The following is a 24,902-nucleotide window of genomic DNA, read 5'->3' on the forward strand; positions in this document are numbered from 1 at the left end:
AATCACTTACATCGAGAAGATGAGCTGTGGCAACTTGATGGCCTTTCTGATGACTGTCCTGATTGCTGGTGGAGAAAGAGCCCTTCCTGTGTCAGGGGTCAGATGGTATAATAACACCGGCTAGATTTAGTTGGGAAGATTTACTAGGGAGAGTGTCATGCCCTCTGTGCTCCATGCTCCAGAGCTTCCTCTGGGCTGAAAGTCTGCTCTGTGTTACAAAGTGGCCAAATACCTACGACTTCTTAGCAGAAAAGGTTAGGGAGAAAGTTAAATCCATACATTTCAAGGATATCTGGAAAATTCATCATGCTAATATCTCTGGAGCTTCCCAGGTGGCTCATCAGTAAAGAATCTGCCTGCCATTGTAGGAGATGCAGGTTTGATCCCTGGGTCAGGAAGATCCCCTGGAGAAGGAAATGGCAACCCACTCCAGTATTCCTGCCTGGGAAATCCCATGGACAGTGGAACCTACAGTCCATGGCAGGCTACAGTCCATGGGGTTGCAAAAGAGTCAGACGCAACTTAGTGACGAAACAACTTCTCTGAGCTTTCCTGGTGCCTCTCTGGCCTGGGCTGTGCACTTGGTACCACTTTTGCCTCATTTCAGTAGAACAAGGATTCTATAGAGATCCCTGAGAGCAAGGCTGCAAGGCTCTGAAAACCTGAAAGGCAAAGCCTGCAGACAACTGGACATTGTTCCCCACTGACAGGAAAGAACCGCTCTGTCTATGTTGTGTCATCAGGGCCCAGTGAACAGGCACTGGCTGTCAGACCCCCAGAGGCACGTCATGTGCCAACTCTCCCACTGCCCCGCCGCCCCGGGCTCCATGGCAAGCAGCTGAACATCTAAGAAAGCACCCCGCTCTCCTTCATCTCAGCTGTATATTTAATTTGTAGACATGCACACTTGTTTCCTTCTCTTTTGGCTTCCCTGTCTGGGAAATAAGGGTAAAAGTTTAGGCAGCTTGCTAGAACACTCTATTTCTCATCACAACAGTAGTAGCCAATATTTGCTAAGAACTTCTTGTGAGTCTGACTCTGTGCTAAATGTGGTACCTGAATCATCACTTAACTCTCCAGATCATCAGGTAAGAACAGAAAAGACAGATGTGGTAGGAATTGTTTCCCCAACACTGATGGCTGTTGTTAGACTAATCCTTGCTTTACTTTTTATTTAAGCCAAGAAGCACTACAATTTAATAAACAAATCACGGTTCCAGTCTATAGATGATCTACAGGCTGAGGCAGCATGGGAGTTAGGGCTGTACAAGAGATGAGCCTTTCCCGTCTCTGCACAACTGGACCCCACAAAACTCCCAGTCCCCCTGGTCTGGCTGCCCTTGACCTTGGCTCTCAGGGCTGGTTGTGCGTGGACAGTCTCCTGGTGGCTGACTATTTCTGCTAAATCTGTTTCCCTCTCTCAGTGGTTTTCTACCTTGGCTAGAGCCTCCCCACTTGTGAAGCAACTGCGTCACCCCCAGGACCATTTCCCCAGCTGGCCGGACACCCCTTCCCATCAGAGGCAGCCTCACAAAGCATCCGTGAGACTGCACTTCTGCCAGCCCATCTCTGCAGCCTCTTGGGGTCTCATCCATCATATGGAGATAATTAGCCTGTTGTTTTTGAAATCAGTCAACCAGCCTCATAATCACTTTCTAGAAAACATTCAGGCGATTAAATGACCGATGATGACAACAGGGAAGAGAGCACAGAGAGAACAGATGATGTTTGCTGACGTGCTAGGGAGGGAAGCCCCTGAAAGCCCTGGAACGAAGATGGGACACAGATGGGACAGCAAAAGACTCAGGGACCTGAGGTCTTTGTCTTTACCCTGTTGGGAAGGTAATCAAATTGCTTTTATTTTAGTGTCTATGTCTATTCGGTCTGGAGAATAAACTGATGCTGAGGCAAGCTCCTGGCCATGCATCCTTGATCTCTGAGCTTCTCCATCCTCCCCTGCCCTCTCCCCCCGACCCCCACAGCATCCCTGCACAGTTCTCAAAGATCAGGGGCCCTGGATATGGAGCGTGATTCTCATCTTGGCCTCTTTTTCACTTGTTGCCAGAACCTTGTCCACATTACTTTGCTTCTCTCAGGCTAAGCTGCCTGGCGTACAAAACGGGGACCTGGCTGCCACTATATCTGGTTGTTTGCTGTGGGATAGACAAAGATTTGAATTTTTATGCTACCCTCCGTGTGACTCTGGCAAGTTATTTAACCTGTCTTTACATCAGTTTCTTCAATTGTAAAATAGGAATAACATTGTTGACTGCATATTTTTGTTGGGAGAATTAAATGAAGTGATACTCAAACAAGCGCCAGGACAACACTCAGGACACAGTGGGTACACCACGTAAGTGCCAGCCCCTCCCTCCTGGCAGCTGTAAGGCCAAGTAGTATAAAATACACGGTAAGAACCACATGTCACCCTCTGAGACTGTGAACCACTGGAGTTTTCAGGACACGCTGCTCTAACACACCCTGCCTTTCCTACACTTCCTCATTCTATTCCTTTGACAATTCAGCCAATCTCAATTCACTGCCACTCTTGGAATATGATTTTTTTTCCCCCCTCTGGGCTTTATTGAAGTAGCTCCTTTCATTAAAAATACTTTTCCCTCTTACATCTACCAATTTATAATCTTTATGGAGTTTTCACTCCCCTCCTTTGGCCACCTGCTGTCCCTTATCTGTACTTTTATCTGTACTGTAGCACACCAGACCGCATGCTATATGGAGTTTGACTGTCCACACCCATTTCCTCCTTTGTCTGTAAGGGCCACATTTTCTTCATCTTTGTGAGTCTCAAATGATTAACATGTATTAGAGGTCAAAAAGATGTGTGCTGATGAGGTGAATGTAGAAACAAGTAAGATGTGGTCTCTGTACAAAGTCCCAGTAAAAAATACTTTGCCTAAGGTGGCATGACTTTCCTGACATTGCCTTGTAAGACACATGGCAATGTTAGAAATTTATGTCATGCCCTGGATGACATGCCCTGTTAGAAATTTAGTGACAACGTGGCAGGGGCAGGGAGATGGAGGATGAGGTGGAAAAAAAAGACTTCCTGGAGGACGTATCTGTGTGTGTACATCTCAGAGAGAAGCTGATTGGAGAGAATCTAAGGAGGCTTAGAAACACTGCCTGAGCACCTCAGATACACCTACTGCTAAATTATCTTACTTTGTGTATATCTGTGTTGGGGTCCAGGATTTATTTTGGGAGTGAACAGTAGACTGTTTTCCCTCCTCAGCATGAGAAGAGGCTGCAGCATGTAGGCAGGGGAGAATCTGGGGCTTGGACCCTCAGGTTATTCAGTGACTGGGTGAGAGCTGATACAGGCAGCAGCTTTCTTTGCAGAGAGAAGATAGTGTAAAAACCTGCCATGGGGAAACACTCAGTGAATGATAGAGGTCAGGGAGGCACCGACTTTGAGTTGTGAAGTGACAAGTGACTTTTATTTTTTTTAATTTTAGAAGTTAGCAGAAAGAGCTGGTTGGCCTTTTCTGGAGGAAAAACTCAGTGGTTACAAATTTAAATTCAAGGAAACTCTACTTAAATTGTAGTGTGTTTCTGAGAAGCACTGGCCTCCAACTAACAGGCAAAAGATTTTCTGGACAACTTGCTGGGTTGGGATATTAAAAAAAAAAAATGCTACTTTGTATGGTGGGCTGCTACTATTTTTCTTAACCTCTTCATTATCATATAATTTTTTGATAAGATTGTAGCAACTTCTATCACAATATGGGTAGGAATTACTTTGGGCAAATCCCTTTAACACTGAACCAGCTAGCAGGATTCTTATGGGTTTCAGGACACTGTTCTTCCTCTTTCCTAGATGTTGAGGTTCCCCTGCAGGTTATCTGGCCAACACCAATTGCTCATAGAGGAGAAATTGCACCACCTACCCTGAAAAGCCTGAGTCCAGGTCTTTGGCTGGGTCAATTTTTTGATGTTAAAATTCTGACCTCTGTTGGGTTCAGATTTCTACACATAACAGTAAGTCACAGAAGTGAGTTACCTCACAGATACAATAAGCAAGATAAAAAGATGATGGTTTCAAGAAGGCATTCTATATGTAATATGTAGGTTGGGGGCTCATCATATTAATATATATGCTGGTAACTTCTATGGCAAGCTTCATTGGATGACAGAAAGAGTGTGGAATCAGAGTCGGAAGACCTCAATCAAGTCACGGCTTTACTCATCTTGGTTACCTTGGGCTGTTGACATCAAGCACCTGGAAATTCTTCTAGAACCAGGTAACGCTGGAAAGAATAAGTATCCTTTAACTCTTCTGAGTCTTATGTTCATCAACTACGCAATGGAAGAGTAACAAAAACTAACAGCAGTAAACTAATACATATGAAGCATTTTGGAAATTGTCAGTTCACCATAGCATGCTATTTTCATCATCTAAACTTTTAATATTTTATCAAATACAAGGGTAAGAGAAATCATAAGCAATAACATGGGTGACGTTACCAATATTTTAAAGGATTAGAATCCTTTATGGCAACTGGGTATGTATTCAGAACCATCATTTCCATTCAATCAAGTGAAAAACAATCTTGGCGGGGAGTATGGAAGTAAAACCATCTCCAAGATTTTCTTTTAAAAAGTCAGCCCTGATTGAGGAGCTTTGTGTCCCTGGAACACCTGGCAGGGAACCATATGCTGCCAACCAGACATGCTTGGCCACCTTCTATTCTATTTCTGGGACTGCAGGATAGGAGGCTTATGACACAAAGTTTGAACCCCTCATAATTCTGCTTGTGGAAGGGAAGAGGTGTGGGATGAACCATGGAGTCTCGTGCTGGAGTGGCCTTTCCGGTTGCTCTACATGTCCTGCCAGAACAGATACAACATAATCTTTCTGCCTGAACCCTGGGGGAGCAAATGCTAACCACTGTAGTTCTTGGAGCTTGAAAACCATTCTTAGAGTCAGGGAGACTTCAGAATCAGGTGGGCTCATCTAACTGACTCTATTTACCTAACATGAAGTGGTCGCCTTGGAGGACCCCTGGTCGTGACATATTGTCTTAGAAAGAAGCATCCGTTTTAAAAACAGACTCTCCGCAGGTAATGTGGGTCAGTTCAGTCTATTTTTAGTTCTGCTTTGGCAGTAAGCACAAAGGAACTCTAAACTCACTTTTATGAACCTTTGAATCATGCTGGCATGTTCTCACCAAAGACCTCCCCCCTCCATGTTGAGAAATAGGACCGATCAAGGGTTGCCAGTACAACTGCTGCCAAGTACCCCAGGCACTCTTTTGAGGCTTCAACACTTCTGCTGATAAATGGGGATGATTCTTTCCCTTCAGAGATAGTCTGACAAAGATGGAAGGTCAATAGAAAGGGCAATAAGATGTATGAACCCCAAAGCAGTGTTTTCAGAAAAACTGATCATATCTTGACAGTTTATTGCTCTAGTCTATAATTTGAAAGCATGTTCTAAGATGGATAGGGACAGGGAATAAGACAACTACATTAAACTTGGAAAATTCTTTCTTCTTTAGACAAGTAAAATCTTTGCATAATTTCATAGTACAGAGCAGACTGATTATAATATGCAGACAATCTTCCTCTTGAAGTATAGATAGTTTATGGACAGTAAACTGTCTTGCACTACAAACAATGATCTTGTTTCAAAATGGGAATAGTTTCAATGGTAGGAATTATCTGTAATATAAAGATTAGAGAAATGATTTGAACAAGGTTCAGGAAAATTGAAAGATAGAAGGTCCAAGTCCTCTAGGGTGTTGTATTAGGAAAATCATAGCCCCCAAATGAAAACAAACTTCCCTGCTCCAAACTCCACAACCTATTCCCTTTGATTGCTAAGGGGCTTCCCTGGTAGCTCAGACAGTATGGGGCGATTTTCAATGCAAAGGAACCACAAACAAAAATGACAAGAACAATGAGGGTTACAAGAGGAAGACTATGAAAACATAAAAGAAAGAAAAACAGAAATCTGTGTACAGGTATCAGGCATTTAAAAGTAGACAGACAAGAGCAGACCTACCAAGCAATCTATCCCTTTCAGAAGACTCTGAAAGTAAGCTCCTTAAGTCAGAAGGAAAGCAGAGCCCCAGATATAGAGCATTAAGAGCATCAATTATAACAGAATGCCCAGATGCTTCCTGGAAGCTAAGCAGCCCTTCTCCACCCCACAATATATGTTTAGGAAGTTCATTACCTTAATTAGGGGCTTCCCTGGTGGCTCAGATGGTAGAGAATCTCCCTGCAATTCAGGAGACCTGAGTTTGATCCCTGGGTCAGGAAGATCCCCTGAAGAAGGTAATGGCAAACCACTCCAGTATTCTTGCCTGGAGAATCCCATGGCAGTCTACAGTCCATGGGGCCACAAACAGGTGGACATGACTGAGCAACTAACACTTTCACTTTACTTTAATTATGCCTTAGAAGAGCCTTGGGTTGGGAGCACCATAATGGAAAGGCATGGGAACTTACTAGGGCATCTCTCTTCTTCCTCCGTTGGTTGTTCCTTCTCTGGCTTGGGAGGGCCTTTGATTCTCTGCACCAAGGCACAGAATTTTCCAGTCCAGGAGGAATCCTCTTCCTCCTCTTCCTCTTCTTCCAGGGGAACCCCTAAGCAAGCCACAGAAAGAGGGACAACCTCAAACAGTACACAAAACCACCAGATAATTGAAAGAACATAGAAACACTGCTTTCCATCCTTTGGAACTTTCTAAATATACTATAGGCAGCCTCCTATAAATATTTATCTACATGTCTTTTGGCAATCTTTTTAAATTATAATTTCTTGTATACAAAAACATAAAGTAATTTCAACCCCAAGACTTAAGTTTTTCTAACCCATACTCCAAATGGGCTCCAGAGTATCTAGAAAGAAACAGTTACCAATCTGTTACTTCAAATGAAAAAGTCATCTGTTATCCACATAGCTTTCAAAAGCAGTACACTTGTTGATGGGCACTTAAAACCAGCAGATACATATCAAAGTAGAAATGGCTGGTTTAGAATCCTTAAGGGCAGACATATCATTGCAGAAGCTAAAAAGCAAAGGTGATCAGAATCTCGGTTCATTTGGGAAGAGTGTCCCAGATATCTAACTTGAGATAAACTGGGTGAGGTTTATATAAAGATCTTTTCTTTTCTTTCCTTCTTGAGAGACCCAGTCCCCTCTCTTAGATCTCAGCAACATTTCTTGTAGACAGAAGGAGTTTCAGTCATGTATTATCCCAGGATTATGTCCTGTATCTTCTCTGACCCAAATAGTTTGGAAAGAATTATTTCTTGGACAATTAGCACTATAATTTTAAACAGAAATTAACTTTACAACCCCCCATGAACTTCTAACCAAGGAACCATGAACAGCCTTGTCTTGGATAAAGCTTTTATCTGGAAGCTCACCGCAGTGAAGGAGAAGGTCCTCATGGAAGTCGTACAGCTCTTCCCGGATCTCTTCTGGGCATGGGCAGTTCTCCCCCAGTTGAAAGTTAAGAAGCATGTTGATCTTGGAGGGGCAAAAAAGATTGGCTAGTTGGTTCTCAATGTCTGTCTAAAGAACTCAGATCCAACCTTAGACACCTAACATTCTTTGCAAACTTTTAACTCGATTTTGTGTGTGTGTAAAGACAGCCAACATTTAAAAATAGTTTTTTATAACTGAATCACTTTGCTGTACACCTGAAACATTATAAATCAACCATACTTCAATAAAAAAACTAAAAATATTTTTTAAAAGTGCACAAACTTCCAGTTATGAAATGAGTAAGTCTGGGGTAGTAATATAACAACACTGTGCATGAAAACTGCTAAGATAGTAGATCTTTTCTAAATTTATAATTGGAGTATAATTACTTTACAATGTTGTGTTGGTTTCTGCTGTACAACAAGAAGAATCAGCCATAGTACACATATGTCCCCCCTCTCCTGAGTCTTTTTCCCACCTTACCCTCACTCCACATCCCACCCCTCTTGGTCATCACAGGGCACTGAGCTGAGCTCCCTGTGTTACACAGCAGCTTCCCACTAGCTATTTATTTTATTTTTTTCTATTAATTCTTATTAATTTTTAATTTTTTTAATCTATTTAATTTTTTTAAAATATAAATTTATTTATTTTAATTGGAGGTTAATTACTTTACAATATTGTATTGGTTTTGCCATATTAGGCAACATACATATAGATAAAAAATAAGTACAAAATATATTCAGCACAAAGTTTTTCTCTCACTCTGCTTCCTTGTTGTTCAGTTGCTAGGTCGTGTCTGACTCTTTGTGACCCCATGGACTGCAGCACGCCAGGCTTCCCTGTCCTTTACTATCTCTTGGAGTTTGCTCACACTCATGTCCATTGCGTGGGTGATGCCGTCTGACCGCCTCATCCTTACCTAGTTTACATGTAGTAGTGTGACTTTCAGTGCAACTTTCTCAATTTGTCCTGCTCTCTCCTTCCCCCTCTGGGAGACTAGATCTTAAAAGTTTTCATCATAAGAAAAGTAATTCATAACTATGTGAGGTGATAGAAGTTAACTAAAATTACTGTGATGATCCTTCCACAATATAGACAGATATCAAGTGATTATGGTTGTACACCTTAAGCTATACAGTGTTCTGTGTTAACCAAACCTCAACAACGGGTGGGGGGGACCCCACTACAAATGCAAAAAAAGGAAAAGAAAATATTCTAGCAATATTGCTTGACATCACCAAAATACTGTCTCTACCCTCCTCCTTTGGAATAACTATTTTGGTGACTATGGCTCTAATCCCTGCCTTTAAGAAGGAATACATGATTCTGAGAAAAAAGTCATGCATTCAGGGCATGCATTTTAAATGATCTTTGGAGAGATGGGTCATGAGAATACAAAGATGTAAATAATACACTAATGAGATAAAGCCATAAACTGTGAGTTGCTAAAAAAATAAAAGTAGCTTTTCCTTTTTTCTGATTATAAAGGTAATACAGAACTTGATTAGCTAAAGAAGAAAATTTACTGAGATCTCCCCACTGAGATAGCTGCCATTAATATTTTAGTTAATATCTTTATATAGGCAGATTGAGATTACAATCTAACTTGACTTTTTTGAAACTCAATTTTTCAACTTAATTTATCACAAGCATTTTAAAATGTTCTCAACCCGATCTCTTACAGGTGCACTGCATTTCATCACAAGGATGAACAGTGATTTATATAAAATGTATGTAAAATTAATGATCTGCTCTGAAATATCTCAGTTGCTTTCATTTTTTTATCCCTGTAAATAAAGTCAGTTTGAATTTCCTTTTATGGAGTTTTTGTTCACATCTCTGTTTATTTTCTTAGGATAAACTCATAGAAGCAAAATGCCTGGATCAAAAGGTTTGTACATTTTAATGGCTTTTGATATGAATTGCCAGATTGCTCTCCAGAAAGCTCACAACAGTTTGCATTATTACCAAATTTATACAAGAGTGTGTATTACTTTGCCAACGCCATTACAGTAATGGGAATTAACATATTTTCAAATATTTTCCAATCTAATGAGTAAAAAATGTCATATCCCTGTTGCTTTAATTTGCATTTAATTGGTGAGGTTGATCTGTTTTTTCTCACAGAAGGACTGTTTTTATCTCATCATTTATAAATTTCCCATCCATGTTCTTCCTCCATTTTTCTGTTGTGTGATTATCTTTTAAAAATTAATTGGCAAGTGTTTTGCACATCTCTATAGACTATTATCTCTTGGTAATATATATTCCTGGAGAAGGAAATGGCAATCCACTCCAGTACTCTTGCCTGGAAAATCCCATGGATGGAGGAGTCTGGTAGGCTACAGTCCCATGGGGTTGCAATTCCAAATACATTTCCTAGTTTTTAGTGAGCTTTTAATTCTATTTATAGAATTTTTTTTGACATGTCAGTTTTATGTTTTGAAGCCAGCCTATCATCCTTTCCTTTACAATTTTATGTCAGAGATACTTCACTGTTTCTGTGCCATGGATTACCCTGACTTCCCCAGTGATTCATTGGAAAAGAATCTGCCTGCCAATTCAAGAGATGCAAGAGATGCAGGTTCTATTCCTGTGTTGGGAAGATCCCTTGGAATAGAAAATGGCAACCCACTCCAGTATTCTTGCCTGGAAAATTTCATGGACAGAGGAGCCTGGCAGGCTATAGTTTGTGGGGTTGCAAAAAGTCAGACACAATTGGGTTACTGATCATGCATGTCCTACTTGGACAGTCTGGTGAAACTCATGGATGTTTTTCTCAAATTAATATTTTAAATACCTAAAATAATATATAAGGGATTACAAAGAGAAACAGTTATAATGAAATCTAATTATCAAGATCATAAAAAACATATTTGTGATATAGTAACATATATACTTGGAGAAGGCAGTGGCACCCCACTCCAGTACTCTTGCCTGGAAAATCCCATGGACGGAGGAGCCTGGTAGGCTGCAGTCCATGGGGTTGCAAAGAGTCGGACACGACTGAGCGACTTCACTTTCACTTTTCACTTTCATGCATTGGAGAAGGAAATGGCAACCCACTCCAGTGTTCTTGCCTGGAGAATCCCAGGGACGGGGGAGCCTGGTGGGCTGCCGTCTATGGGGTCGCACGGAGTCGGACACGACTGAAGCGACTTAGCAGCAGCAGCAGCAGCAACATATATACTTATTTATTAATTCATTAGACAAAAGATCTAGGGGCAGCCCTCATACCCATTGCGATCTTGAAGCAGTGATGAATATAAATGATATTACCAAGTATTAGAACCACTGTGATACCATATGAAAAAATATACAATCTCTGTGGGTGACAAAGTATTTGCTTTGCTGCCTACATCAATAATTGAAAGAACTGCTATTAGAAATTAATGAAAATTTGGTTAAAAAAAAAAAAAAAAAAAGCTAACACTCAGATTCCTTGATGTCTAAATTCTTCCACAGACCCATGACCCTGGTTAGTAAATATGTGGAGGCACTGAAGTAATAACTAGAGGTAGGACTTCCCTGGTGGTCCAGAGGTTAAGAATCCACCTGCCAATACAGAGGACACAGATTCAATTCCTGGTTGGGAAGATTCCACATGCTGTGAAGCAACTAAGCCCGTGAGATGCAACTACCGAACCCGCATACGGATGCCCACGTGCTGAGAGTCTGTATTCCACACACGAGAAGCCACTGCAATGAGAAGTCTGCGTACCACAACGAGAGAGCAGCCCCTGCTTGCCACAGCTAGAGAGAAAGCCCACGCACAGCAACAAAGAACCACCGTAGCCATAAATAAGTAAATAAAAATCACCAGAGGCAATCTTGTCCATTTTACTCTATCATATAGGGTAACCCAAACACCAGGCAAAGGGGTATTTTCTCCTTTTGTTTGGGATTTCTAGGTGAAAACATTTATAATGTCTTTCATTAAACTATGAACCTTATTTAATATTGTTAGGAAGATCCTTATTCAAAGCTTCTACTGCAAAATAATTTTTTGAAACTATTGTTTGTATAATATGCATAACACAGGTTGGAAATGTTATTTTTGTAGTTGTTTCATGATGGTAAGATTGGTTGAATTATGGTAACTGTATCAGCAACATATATCAATGAGTTGTTCATTAAAATAAGATCTGAAGATCTGGTTCCAAGAATCAAAAAGTTAATTTCTTTACTGAAAGATTTTCCTTTTGGTAGAACATTTAGGAAGCAAGTGGGAGCCCTCAGGGCATAACTAAAAATGGGAGTGAGCTGAATTTTCTGCTGCAGGTCATACCCTCTAAATGAAGTCCTTTTCAAAGTGAAAGGCTTACTGACTATGCTTGAATAACTTGCCAACAATCACTGGACTAATCCTAGCTTTACTACCTTTATACTTAGTTATATCCCCCAAGTATGTTTCTATTTCATCTTTTTAAACAGTGAATGAATATAGGGCTGAAAACCTCTATTTTATTCTCAAAAGTTACAGAAGAGTGAGGTAATCATATCACTGTTTTAAAATTCTAATTCCTATGTATCTTATTTTCCAAGTGATCTTGCATTCCTATGCCCTGAAATTGACTGAAATCCTCCAAATCCTTTATTAAATTCTTAATTATTTAGAAAGTTCTATTGGCAGATTCTTCTCAAAATGAATACTATGGGAGGGGCGGCAAAAGAGACTACTGAGTTTGGTAAGAGTGTTCCTTCTTTTATTTCATTTCTGGACACCTCAGCCTCACCTGAAAACTTACTAAACATGCAAATTCTCAGGACTTACCCAAGACCTACTGAATTAGAAACCCTAGAGGTGGGACCAGCAATCTGTGTTTTATTAAGTCTTTCAGGGATTCTGATGTCTGCTCAAGAATCACTGGTCTAACACATAAGGAAAGAAGTTCTTGAGACTTCTGAAAGGGGTCTGAAATGATTGGTCAGAGGACTGCCTGCAAGGTTAAAGGAGGAAGTGATGGTGAGCCCCGAGGATGGCAGAAGAGAAGGTAAGGAGGCAGAATGCAGTAAGAGTGAAAGGGTTCTTCCAGGGGCCAGGATCATGAGCTGGGTTGATAAAGATAATGTCAGATGGACAATGCAGTCCTGGTTGAGCTGAGGACATGCCAGAAAACATGAGTAAACTCTAGTCACCGACTCACTGACAGAAGGTCATAGAACATGGTTTAGTTGCTAAGTCGTGTCTGAGTCTTTGCAACCCCACGGACTGTAGCCTGCCAGGCTCCTCTATCCATGGGATTTTTCAGGCAAGAATACTGGAGTGGGTTGTCATTTCCTTCACCAGGGGATCTTCCCCACCCAGGGACTGAACCTGGGACTCCTGCATTGCAGGCAGATTCTTTACCAACTGAGCTAACATGGCATGAGGCAAAGGCAAATACCTCTGACACGAAAACTGATGACAGCCCTTCCTACTTACAGAATGTTTACTACGTGGCTGAGTTCCTGCCAAGCAAACTAAGTGAATTATCTCGTGGGATTTTCACAAACATTATCTGCATTTTGCAGCCTGAAGACATTGAGACAGAGAGAAGTAATATGCTCAAGACTATACCATGAGTGATGGCAGAGCCGGAATGGCAGCCAGGCTCTGAAGCCAACACCGGTGTTTTAATCACCACATCATCTGCCATCCCATTTTTCACAAATGTGAGTCAGCATCTGCCCAGCCAAAATAGGGAATGTTCACACCTGTTGCCAGTCTAAAAGCAGCCTGACAACATTTGTAAAGCCTTCAAGAATAATTCACTGCACTTTGCTCACTGCACACTCACTCCGTTTTCCTTAGCACAGCACAAACTATCTGCTCCCATCCGTCCACAGGGCCTCGCATTTTGCCTCTAGCAAAGGGTTCTGAAGCAGATGGATCTGCTCTGTATCAAGGCCAGTATCATTCAAAGGAATCTTAAAAAACCCAGAGAGGCCATTCCTTTTTAAGCCAGTATAAATATCTGTAGCCTATAAAACAGGTTTTAAACAGATTTTAGGAAAGTAACTGGACCAAGTTGTGGTGGACTCATTAATATAAAGTGGTGGTAATCATACTGACAACAATTTATGGATAGGCTGCTTATCAAATATGTATAAGATCCAAAGATTTGGTTTTGGAGACAGAAAATGAATTTCTTCCCTGAAAGATCTATCTTTTCCCTTGAACGCTAAGGGAGCCTTGCTGAATGGCTTACAGGATATATGGAAACAGCTGGGCAGCAGAGACGACTGGAAACTATTATTTTACAAGATGTCCCTCTGTTATCTGCAAGTTTCTCAGGATTTTCATTCTTTTCCAGTCTTTCCATCTGAGTGAGGCCAAGGCGGGGACCACAGAGAATGGAGACAGAACATCACAGGAGGGACTTCCTCACACAACTTCTGCTCTCCAGGCTTCCTGGAGCTGGAGTTGGGGGGCGGATTCCAGGGGGGTCTCCATAACTGGGTGAGAGGTTTGGGCCCTCAGATGAGAAAGAATGTGCACCTGCCCTCATGAATCAGGAAATGCTGACCATATTCTGTTGCTCTCTGATGGAGAGGAGTGGCTTTTGGATGGACTAGACAAAAATTCTTCTAAAGGGTGAAGCAGGACGCTGGTCTAGTGATGTGATGTGATCTGGCCTTTGCCTTACTGACAGAGGCCCTGGCATGTGGGATGGCAGGATGGGAGAAAGCCTGGCCCCCTCCCCATGCGGTTTCAGAAGGTTATCTTCCCACCCAAGATGCCTGGCAGATGCTTATCAGCTCAGCCCAGTACTAGCCTGTCTGCTGGTGCTAGCTGGGGTCTTTCCATCTCCCTTAGCTCTCATGGCTGCCCTTTCACATAAAGGCTATGTGTACCCTGCTCCAGAGGGTGCCGTTCTTCCCTAGGAACAGGCTGGAAGGTTCTCACCTGTTCCTGTGGGGGCGAGCGGAACTCCCTGGTCTTCCGGGCGGTCAGGGCCGCAGACATGTTCAGGGCCTGCATGAGCTCGTTGTAGCGGAACTTCTGATTTTCCTGGAGCTTGGAGACATAGATGTCACCGAAGGCCACAATGGCCTCCACCCGGTGCTGCAGCTCACAGTCACAGAGATAGCTGAGCAGCTCACACATCTGTAAAAGTGTACACACATAAGAATATAATAACACTTCATGTCCCCTGGTGATGCAATTATCATTCCCAATCTACAGACGGTAACACTGAGGCTTAGACAATTTGAGGAACTTGCCCAGTGTTATACAGTAACCACAGAGCTATTACTGGAATCCAAATTGGCTATTACTGGACGACTCTGGAATAGTATTTGAACCTAGAGCCCAGTTCTTCACTGCTGAGACCAGAACTACAACAGGGAAATGAGCTCATTAGACATAAAGCACGTCTGCCTGTGGAGACAGAGAACAGCATGTAGGAGGGTGTTCTCCCAGGGCTCAAAGCTCAGTACAGAGACCATCACCAAATCGCACATCTGAGGACTGAGTCTCTTCTCTGACATCTTCTGGTTCTAGGTGATGGGTAAGTCAGTCTTTGGTTTCTCTATGAATCTTTCATTGCTTTTGCTTATTGGCACTGTTTGATCAATTTATCAGGATTGTTATAGCTAATCTTATCATATTAGAATTTATACTAATAAAAAAAACAACAGCTGTAGCTTACTGAGCACCAGCTATTTGCCAGACACTGTGCCAGGCACTTGCCATACTTTATGTGTTTTTTGCATATTTTTACTAAAGCAGAAGTTCTATTCACCCATCTCCACTTAACACCACACACATGACTAAGGAGCACCCTCCAGCGTGTCTGGGCACAGACAAGGCCCCTGGTGGTGGGGTGCTGTTGCCCAGCAGGACAGCCTCTGCTCCCACCAGGTAAAGTGGGACCCATCTCTTACACCCATTCTACTTGTGATTATAATTACCATTTAAAGTCACATAGGTCAATACAATAGGAAAATGAAGCTGAGTGACTAGGGAGCATCTGAGAAAGTCAAGTTTTTTTAAAAAAACAAAATGCTAAAACTGAGTGTTAGACAAGTATAAAAAATTAGGAAAATCATAAAAATCCAGAAGCATTTTGCACTCAGCTTGCTTTTGATTACCTCTAGATCTCAGGGTACCTTAAAGACCCCAGACTGGCAATCATAGATGGTATATGACAGGTAACATCTATGGAGGAGAGAGCTCAATGAGCCAGTCAGGGACTCACGTTAAAGAAAAGGTCTTGGCCCTCCATCAGAATAGCACATTTATATGTTTTAATAAAATGTTTAAGGTACATATGTGAAATTTGTTATGCTTCTGCTCTATATTTAAGGCTTTGATGAAATGAACACCATCACACTGGATAAGAGAACTTAATTGCAGATTACTTTTTATAATATATTTTATACTAAATATATTTCAAATTATATTTTATAAAAACACATTTTAATATTGTTTTACAATTATATCATCATCCACATTTTAAAAATCATAAAGCTAAGACTGATGGGCTACTAACTTGGCAAATTTATTCAGCTAGTAAGTGGCCAAGGAGCAGGAATTAAAATCCAGGGATTCCTGGACTAGGCTCACTCCACTAAGACAAACTCCTCTCCTCCATTATTCTTTTTTCTTTTTTTTTTTAACTCATTAAAAAATGTTACTGAAGTACAATTGATTTACAGCACTATGTTAATTTCTCCTCTATTTCTTTTCATTTCTCTTTTCTCAATGCTGAAAAGACAAAGTCACCATCATCCCCAGTACATCACTGATGCTAGCTCATGTCTAGTAAGACTATGTCTTAAGAAATACTGAGGTTCCTCAGGTGATGCCAAGGGGGCAACTCTAAATGAGTAGGACTCTTAGCTCAGATGGCATTTTCTTTGAATGCCAGTATAACAGGCCCACATCAGCCTGGTGATCAGGGTATGGCAATGTATGAGAGTAGGTGATGAGTGTGGTCATCCTATAAGCCAATTCCTTTGGTCAATTGCACAGTCAAAGGCTCCTCTCTGTCTCTAGACAAGATCTCACCAATAAGCCCTTTAGTCCCAAGGAATAGGAGATAAGATCAGGGAAAATCTATCACTGGTACCAGAAAAACAATTCTAAAACAGGTACCTTATTGATGAGGGCTGGTATTCTCATTTTGGTTTAGGGAGACTTGGTAGCTCAGACAGTAAAGAATCTGCCTGCAATGCAGAAGACCTGGGTTTAATCCCTGGGTCAGAAAGAACCCCTGGAGAAGGGAATGGCAACCCACTCCACTATTCTTGCCTGGGAAATCCCATGGAGAAAGGAGCCTGGTGGGCTACAGTTCATAGGGTCGCATAGAGTTGGACACGACTGAGCAACCAACACTTTCACTTTCACTAGAGAGTACGTTCCAGCTCAGAAACAAGCAGGACCAGGGGGTGCTCTCCCTCATCTCTGCTCCACTCCACATTCAGGCCCATGTCCACAGTCCAGACGCATCACCAGGCTGCCCTGTCTCCCTCCCTAGTTCTTTCCAAGGGCAAGATGCTGGCTGCCCCGGGTTACCTGCAGCTTGACGGACTCCGGTAATCGGGTCTGCAACAAGCCTTTGATGGGAGCCTCCCTGCTGGCCTTTTCCCCAGCCTCCACAGCCTTCTCCTCCACCTGCGTCACCTCCTCCTTCTCTGCTCCCTCCTCCGTCTCCCCACTGTGCTCCCCAAACACAGAGGGGTCGATGAGGAGGAGGATCTGCCGAACGTCATCATCATCAAACACCCCCATGATCAGCAGGGTTCCGATGAGCTTCAGCACAGGCACAAACTGGAATTCCACGGAACCCCCGACAGGGTCCCGGATGTGAGCACCGCTGCACTGCACTGCCTCCGTCAGCATGCCCAGTGCCTTCGTCTTGAGAAGCTCCAAGGGAATCTCGGGGCTCTGCTTCTGGTGCTCCTCGTTGGTGGTGATGAAGCAGGGGGTGGAGAACCTGAACCCTGGCTTGAGGCACGTTCTCGGGCCCACTCCAGGGAGCCCGTGCCTCTTGGACTCATCCGGGTACAGGCGGATTTTCCTGGTGGTGCTGGTGATGGGGATGATGTACTCATTCTTCATCATCAGCTTCCTCTCCTTAGCGCTGGCCAGGTGGATGCTGATGAGCAGGTCATAGAAGCCTGAGCGCAGGAGGCCAGGGAGGTACTTGTTGTCAATGGCATAGAAGAGTTGGGAGAGGTCCACATGGCTGCACAGGGCGTAGGCCACGCGGCTATTTCCCAGGGCGCACAAGGCGCTGTAGAGTCTCAGTGTATGGTAATGGAACCGCATGAGGTCCTCCTGCTCACAGAGCTCCAGGATATCCACACACCTGAGGAAGAGACAAGCAATCAACTGCTCCATGTGGAGGAAATGTGAATTTCCTCCACGTGAATCCATGTGCCAGGATTCAGCAGAGTGCTCACTCTGGGAATCCCCAGATTTCATGCAGCCCAAGGAAGGCAGAGCAGATAGAGGGCTTACAGGTTATTACTCCTTTTGCAGCTCTGGTCCATATCCCAGCTCCTGATAATCCACTATTTCTAACTATAAGGGTCTCAAAAGTCTGAAAGACTTAAAGAAGACACTAGCTTACCAAATACCCAAGTCCTCATCATTAGGGAAATGTCCAAACCTCAATACTGAAAACATTCATCAGGTCCATGCCAGGTGACTCTGTCTTCTTATTTGTAGGCTCAAGGACATCCTCTGCCCTTGAAGAAGATGTAGTTAAAGCTCTCCATCAATCTACTATCTGCTTCATCTACATGATCTCTAATTTACCATCAGCGTTCCCTTTCCTGAAAACAAACACATGCCTGCACTCTTGTCTAGAGAGGAAACACTTTCCAACCTGAGGTAAGTTGGTGTCAATTCACTTTCTCCATCCTGACTGTAGCAATCTTTAGCTGTGTATGGGTGTGGGGGTCCAGGGCACAGGCTCTGATCTCTGCTTAGATTTTTCCATTTTGTCTTCTCACTGAGAATCTGAGGACCCTTTGCAATTAGCTTACTTGGCAGGACTCCTTTCTGCTCCTTCCCTACAAGTGCCTGTGCTGCTGCTGCTGTCCATGACCCAGTGGAATACCTAAGTGGGAGCTACATGGATGTCAATGTAGCTCTGCCCTCCATTTTTTTTTCCTGTCCAAGTGTCAAGGGGTAATAACATTTACAAAATAAAACTTACTTAATTCTATGTCCATAAACTGAACTCACTCATCTAACACGCTAGTAAAGTAATGCTCAAAATTCTTCAAGCCAGGCTTCAACAATATGTGAACCGTGAACTTTCAGATGTTCAAGCTGGTTTTAGAAAAGGCAGAGGAACCAGAGATCAAATTGCCAACATCCACTGGATTATGGAAAAAGCAAGAGAGTTCCAGAAAAACATCTATTTCTGCTTTATTGACTATGCCAAAGCCTTTGACTGTGTGGATCACAATAAACTGTGGAAAATTCTGAAAGAAATGGGAATACCAGACCACCTGACCTACCTCTTAAGAAATCTGTATGCAGGTCAGGAAGCAACAGAACTGGACATGGAACAACAGACTGGTTCAAAATAGGGAAAGGAGTATGTCAAGGCTGTATATTGTCACTCTGCTTATTTAACTTATATGCAGAGTACATAATGGAAACGCTGGGCTTAGATGAAGCACAGGCTGGAATCAAGAGTGCCAGGAGAAATATCAATAACCTCAGATATGCAGATGACACCACCCTTACGGCAGAAAGTGAAGAAGAACTAAAGAGTCTCTTGATGAAAGTGAAAGAGGAGAGTGAAAAAGTTGGCTTAAAGCTCCACATTCAGAATATTAAGATCATGGCATCTGGTCCCACCACTTCATGGCAAATAGATGGGAAAACAGTGGAAACAGTGGCAGACTTTATTTTTTTGGGCTCCAAAATCACTGCATATGGTGACTGCAGCCATGAAATTAAAAGATGCTTACTCCTTGGAAGGAAAGTTATGACCAACCTAGACAGCATTAAAAAGCAGAGACATTACTTTGCCAACAAAGGTCCATCTAATCAAGACTGGTTCTTCCAGTAGTCATGTATGGATGTGAGAGTTGGACTATAAAGAAAGCTGAGCACTGAAAAATTGATGCTTTTGAACTGTGGTGTTGGGGAATACTTGTGAGAGTCCCTTGGACTGCAAGGAGATCCAACCAGTCCATCCTAAAGGAAAGTCCTGAATATTCATTGGAAGGACTGATGCTGAAGCTGAAACTCCAATACTTTAGCCACCTGATGCGAAGAGCTAACTCATTTGAAAAGACCTTGATGCTGGGAAAGATTGAAGAGGGGAGGAGAAGGGGATGACAGAGGATGAGATGGTTGGATGGCATCATGGACTCAATGGACATGAGTTTGAGTAAGCCCTGGGGGTTGGTAATGGACAGGGAGGCCTGGTGTGCTGCAGTCCATGGGTTCGCAGAGTTGGACACAACTGAGTGACTGAACTGAACTGAAACTGAACTCGATTTTACCTACACAACTTCCTTTCTTCCCTCCCAGCAATCCATTGAGTGAGCATTGATCTCACTGTATTGATGAGGAGACTGAAGCCTGGGGTGTACCAGTAGATCACTCAAGAGCCGCAAACAGCAAGTGGCAGCCCTGGAACTGAACCCAGGCCATAAAACAGGAGAATCTCTTAATGAGAAGGGGGGCCAGGAGCCTGATTCTTGGTTCTCCAAGCAATCTAGGCTTGCCTCATTCTTTCCAGTATTGCCATCATAATAGATTTCTGGACCATGCCTTTTTTAATTTAAGGCACGGAAATGTCCCTGAGTGCAGAACTCAGAGCTACAGTGAAAGCCCCATGGCTGGCACATCATCGTGAATATCCTGCTCCTATTTCCGAGTGATAGTTAAAGTGGGGAAGGGAAAGAAAAGAAAAACCCATGCTTTGGGGCAATCAGCAACCACCCTGGACCTTGGCCGGTGAGGATGTTCCCCCTTCCCTCCCTGGCTTGCTGGATCCTGCCTCCGCCTCCCCATCTCCTGGCCCCTCCCCTTCCTCCATGGGACCCTCTACTACCTGTTCTCTTCCGGGATGTGGAGTGCCATCATCTGCAGGGGCTCCAGGCACTGCACCACCCAGCCATGGCGCTCGCTCACCCTCTCCGTCTCCACCTTCAGGAAGCTGCTGGGCATGCGGCTCCAGAGCACAGGCTGGATGGTTTGGACATCCAGCCGTGGTGGGCATTGAGGGACGGGGTTCTTCTCTTCACTCTTAAATATGGCTGCTGACAGGGGCATGGCATTCTGGGACAAGGCAGAAAGGCGTCAGACACATGCAATTCAGAGATGCTCAGTGACTGCACAGTCCAGTCAGCCCACAATAAGCAACAGTGAGCCATACCTTAAAGTGAGCTGTACATTAAAGAGAGACAAGTGCATCCAGGGACCAATGAGGGCTTTTCCAGCACTAATAAAGACCTGACATAATGGGTTATATGAGCATCCATTAATCCTTTTGGAACCCAAAAGAAGTAGGGGAAGGGGAAAATGGGAACCTATGTTCTGCGGCATGAATTTCACATGGATGTGTAGAGGTGGGGGGGGGGCATTTGAGAAGCAGGAGGTCAGAGATTTCCTGGTTTCCTCATGCCTGAGCTTCTCCCCATAATGGCCTGTGCATCTTATGTATAGCCATTAGACAAGGGACAGATAAATACCTTCAGCTTCCCAAGTTCAAATTGAAACAGAGAGGTGCTTGTGGGCTGCAGGAAGACGGCTGGAAACACTTTGGTATTGGGCTCCACCTGGAAACCAAAACAAATCCAGAGGTTTGCCCAGAATTATAAAATCCTAGGGGGCTAAGTCATGAGTGTTTCAATCAATGCCCTCATTCTAACTTGAGGGGAAAGAGGACAGCTAACTGGCTGCTCACTGGGCACTGTTCAGAAATTCCCAGAGACCCAGGGCCTACTGGTAGCTACTGTCACTGTTCCTAACTTCAATACTCCTCTCTCCACTCAGGGCTGAGTGGTCTCACATCCTTTCATTTTCCCTCTCAGGTAATTGAGAAGCCAGCAGCTTTCTCCAGCCTGCAGGAGGGCAGTCACAGGTGGGAGCTACCATCTGCCCACCAGAGGCAGTGCGTGCTCTGGTCACAGAACAAGGTAGGGTACTGGCTCTTCACAAGGAGACCCTCAGGGAGCACCATCATGCATTACTCCTGCTCATGGGAGGTGACGAGTGAGGGCAGTGAGGTGACTTCAGTATTCTTTCTGAAGGCACGTGGCGCTGGTCAGGCAAGCCTGGTGAAATTATAGCAGAATGTCCCAACCTCGGTCCTACTGATGGTTTGGGCTGGGTAAGTCTCTGTGTGAGGGCTGTCCTTGGCATTGTAGAGTAGTTACCAGCATCCCTGGCCTCTATGTACTAACATGTCAGTAGTACTCTCCACCCCACCATGGTCATGATAACCCAAAATATCTCCAGAGATGGCCCGATGTCCCTGAAGGGAGAAGTCCCCCCACTCGAGAGCTAACTTTGCAGGCAAGGACCACATGGTACTTCCATGAAGAAGCTGCCCCCAGAGCCTGTCTCCTCCCTCAAAACCTCTCCTCCTCACTTGGTTCCTCTAGACTTCTCTCCACCCCTTCCTCACTCTATGATTTTACTTCTTACATTAAATAGTGTGAGATTCACCAACTGCCTTTTAGCTGCTGCTTAAATGAGGCATGTGATATGTTTATGACATCAGGGCCTTCATTTATCACTTATTTACTTCAATGTGGAGCTTTTGATCAGACTTGGAGGACCACGGAAGAAGAAATGCGACTTTAATCCCACCAGTGAAAGTCCTTTGCTGCTGCTGCTGCTAAGTCGCTTCAGTCATGTCTGACTCTGTGCAACCCCACAGACGGGAGCCCAAGCAAATTCAGACATTAGGACATGCTTACAACTCTCCTGACCCATCAAATTAGGGGCTTCTGGGTGTTGTGGACATACCTGAAAAGCGTCCCCCAGTGAGTTACTCCCTTGAATAATCGCCTCTTCTAGAATCTGTGTCTTGTTTCCAGCAAACAGGTTATTGCAAAAGCTAAAGGCCTGTCGTTCCCTTGATTGGTTGTATTATAGAGAAGATTCCATTTCAGCAGACTGGAGAAGAAGTTGCTCCAGATAGCCTCAGAGAAGTACACTGCCATGTTTTGAGAGGGCCATGTGGCAAGGAGTTCTAGGGGGTTTCATGGGGCTGAAAGTGGTAAGCTCCTGGCTTCAGCCAGCAAGAAATGGAGCCTGAGTTTTACAAATGCAAGCAACTGAATTTCTGCCAACAACCACATGAATTTAGAAAAGGACCCCAAGCTCCAGAAAAGAATACAGCCTGGCTGACAACTTGACTGCAGCCTTGGGAAATGCTGAGCTTGGGACCCAGATAAATTCTGTCCTGACCCCTGACCCATGGACACCATGGGACAATGAATGAATGCTTCTGAGTCACTGAAAGTAAAGTGAAAGGGTTAGTTGCTCAGTTGTGTCTGACTCTTTGTGACCCCATGGACTGTAGCATACTAGGCTCCTCTGTCCATGGAATTCTTCAGACAAGAATATTAGCGAGGGTTGCCATTCCTTTCTCCAGAGGGATGTTCCCGACCCAGGGATTGAACCTGGGTCTCCCGCATTGCAGGCAGATTCTTTACCATCTGAGTCACCTGGGAGGCCCTTAAGTCACCGAGTTTGTGGTAATTTGTTATGAGCCAATAGAAAATGAATATAGCGATTTTCCTTTCTTCCAGGATATTTGTTACAGGCTTCCTGTAAATAATAAACTTCCTCAATGCATTTAGACATAATATTTATAAACACATTTTTAAGACTGGAAGTGACTTAAAGGATTGTCTGGTTCAGAGCTGTTGGCTTATGATGAAGAGGCCAGACGGGTTAAACACCAGGCTTGTTCCCAGCATATGGCATTCAAGCACACTGCAGTGGGCTCACATTTCAGATAAGACAGTTGCTTTATACCTGATGCCTCAGGTACCTCTGGATGATTATGAAAGGATGATGCTAGTAAAACTAATAGGTAGGGATGGAGCTGCTAGAACTGCCTGCTGCTGCTGCTAAGTCGCTTCAGTCATGTCCGACTCTGTGTGACCCCATAGACGGCAGCCCACCAGGCTCCCCCGTCCCTGGGATTCTCCAGGCAAGAGCACTGGAGTGAGTTGCCATTTCCTTCTCCAATGCATGAAAGTGAAAAGTGAAAGTGAGGTCACTCAGTCGTGTCTGACCCTCAGCGACCCCATGGACTGCAGGCTCCTCTGTCCATGGGATTTTGCAGGCAAGAGTACTGGAGTGGGGTGCCATTGCCTTCTCTGAGAACTGCCTAGGCTATGTCTAAAATAAGCTTTGCTGAGGACATTCAACAGTTATTTAGTGCCTATCACATACCTGCTTTGTGCCAGGATCTGGGTTTATGGGTGAGAGACACAAATGGGAAATTCTGATTTGCTGCTGTGTGACTTTGGTCACAAAGCAAGAGTCATCTTTAGGCTGGCCCCAGATTTCTCAAATACTCTAACAGGTAACATTCTAGAACAATGTGTGCCTCTCAAGTCATTGCAACTTGAAGCAAACAGAGGTCTGGTGGGTGAGAAAATTTTGCCTGAATCAGCCAGGTGGAAGAGAGAGAAATGCACTCACTCAGAGATTTCTGATGCTGAACTCAATTGTACCATCATGGGGAGTGACAGGCTAAAGGAGGTGACACGTTTTTAGGTCCCTCAGGAATGATCCCTGCAAACGTCATAAGCTACCCAGTCAAACGGCAGGGTCCTCCTCAAACTTCCCCGCAGAGAGGAGGTCCTTGAAAGCATGTAGGATGGATGCTCTGGGATTGGTTTATTTCTACCCTCAGAGTACATTCCCACCACAATGAACAATGGAAACTTTTCTTCAATCACTAAAATAACAAGAACACACAAGTGTGAGCACCTGATGGGTGTCCATAAGGAAAGAAACTGCAACTGATGGTGCGGTAAGTGGAATATCCTAGACGGCCCTCCTGACCCCTCAGTTAGTCCTGTGATCCTGGATGTCATGGGGCAAAACTGATTCTGTCGGCAAGGCTACTAACAAGCTGACCTTAAGATAGAGACAGTATCCTTGTGGGCCTAATCCAATTGCACAAATTCTTAAAAACAAGTGTTTTCTCTTGCTGGGGGCAGAATGGAAAATCAGAGAGTCAAAGGATGAGAAGAACCAGCTGTGCCCTTGTTGGCTTTAAGGATGGAAGGGACCACGTGAGAGGGAATGTGGGCACCTCTGGGAGCAGAGAGGGGTCAGCCACCAAGGAAGTGGGGACCTCAGAACCTCTGCCTACAACCACAACTGGATCCTGCTGACAACATGAAGGAGCTTGCAAGGGAGGCTGCCCAGAGCCTCAGGACAGAGCCAGCTCAGTCCAGCTGACACCTTGATTTTGGCCTTGTGTGGACCTGGGCAGAGAACCCAGTC

The 24,902-nt window shown here is 43.9% G+C and overlaps 1 protein-coding gene across 1 annotated transcript in view; it reads right to left on the minus strand.

Moving 5' to 3' along the window:
- RYR3 (ryanodine receptor 3) overlaps positions 1-24,902 on the minus strand; it is a 558,656-nt gene that overhangs the window by 160,092 nt on the left and 373,662 nt on the right. The window contains exons 33-38 of the mRNA XM_015473104.3: positions 21,116-21,202; positions 20,476-20,702; positions 16,965-17,760; positions 14,352-14,552; positions 7,399-7,501; positions 6,475-6,612 (exon numbers count right to left, since the gene is read on the minus strand). Of these exons, the coding sequence (XP_015328590.2) occupies positions 6,475-6,612; positions 7,399-7,501; positions 14,352-14,552; positions 16,965-17,760; positions 20,476-20,702; positions 21,116-21,202 (1,552 nt within the window). The remainder of the gene's footprint in view (positions 1-6,474; positions 6,613-7,398; positions 7,502-14,351; positions 14,553-16,964; positions 17,761-20,475; positions 20,703-21,115; positions 21,203-24,902) is intronic.

The sequence above is a fragment of the Bos taurus genome, chromosome 10 (assembly GCF_002263795.3).
Source record: "Bos taurus isolate L1 Dominette 01449 registration number 42190680 breed Hereford chromosome 10, ARS-UCD2.0, whole genome shotgun sequence".
NCBI classification, from domain to species: Eukaryota; Metazoa; Chordata; class Mammalia; order Artiodactyla; family Bovidae; genus Bos; species Bos taurus.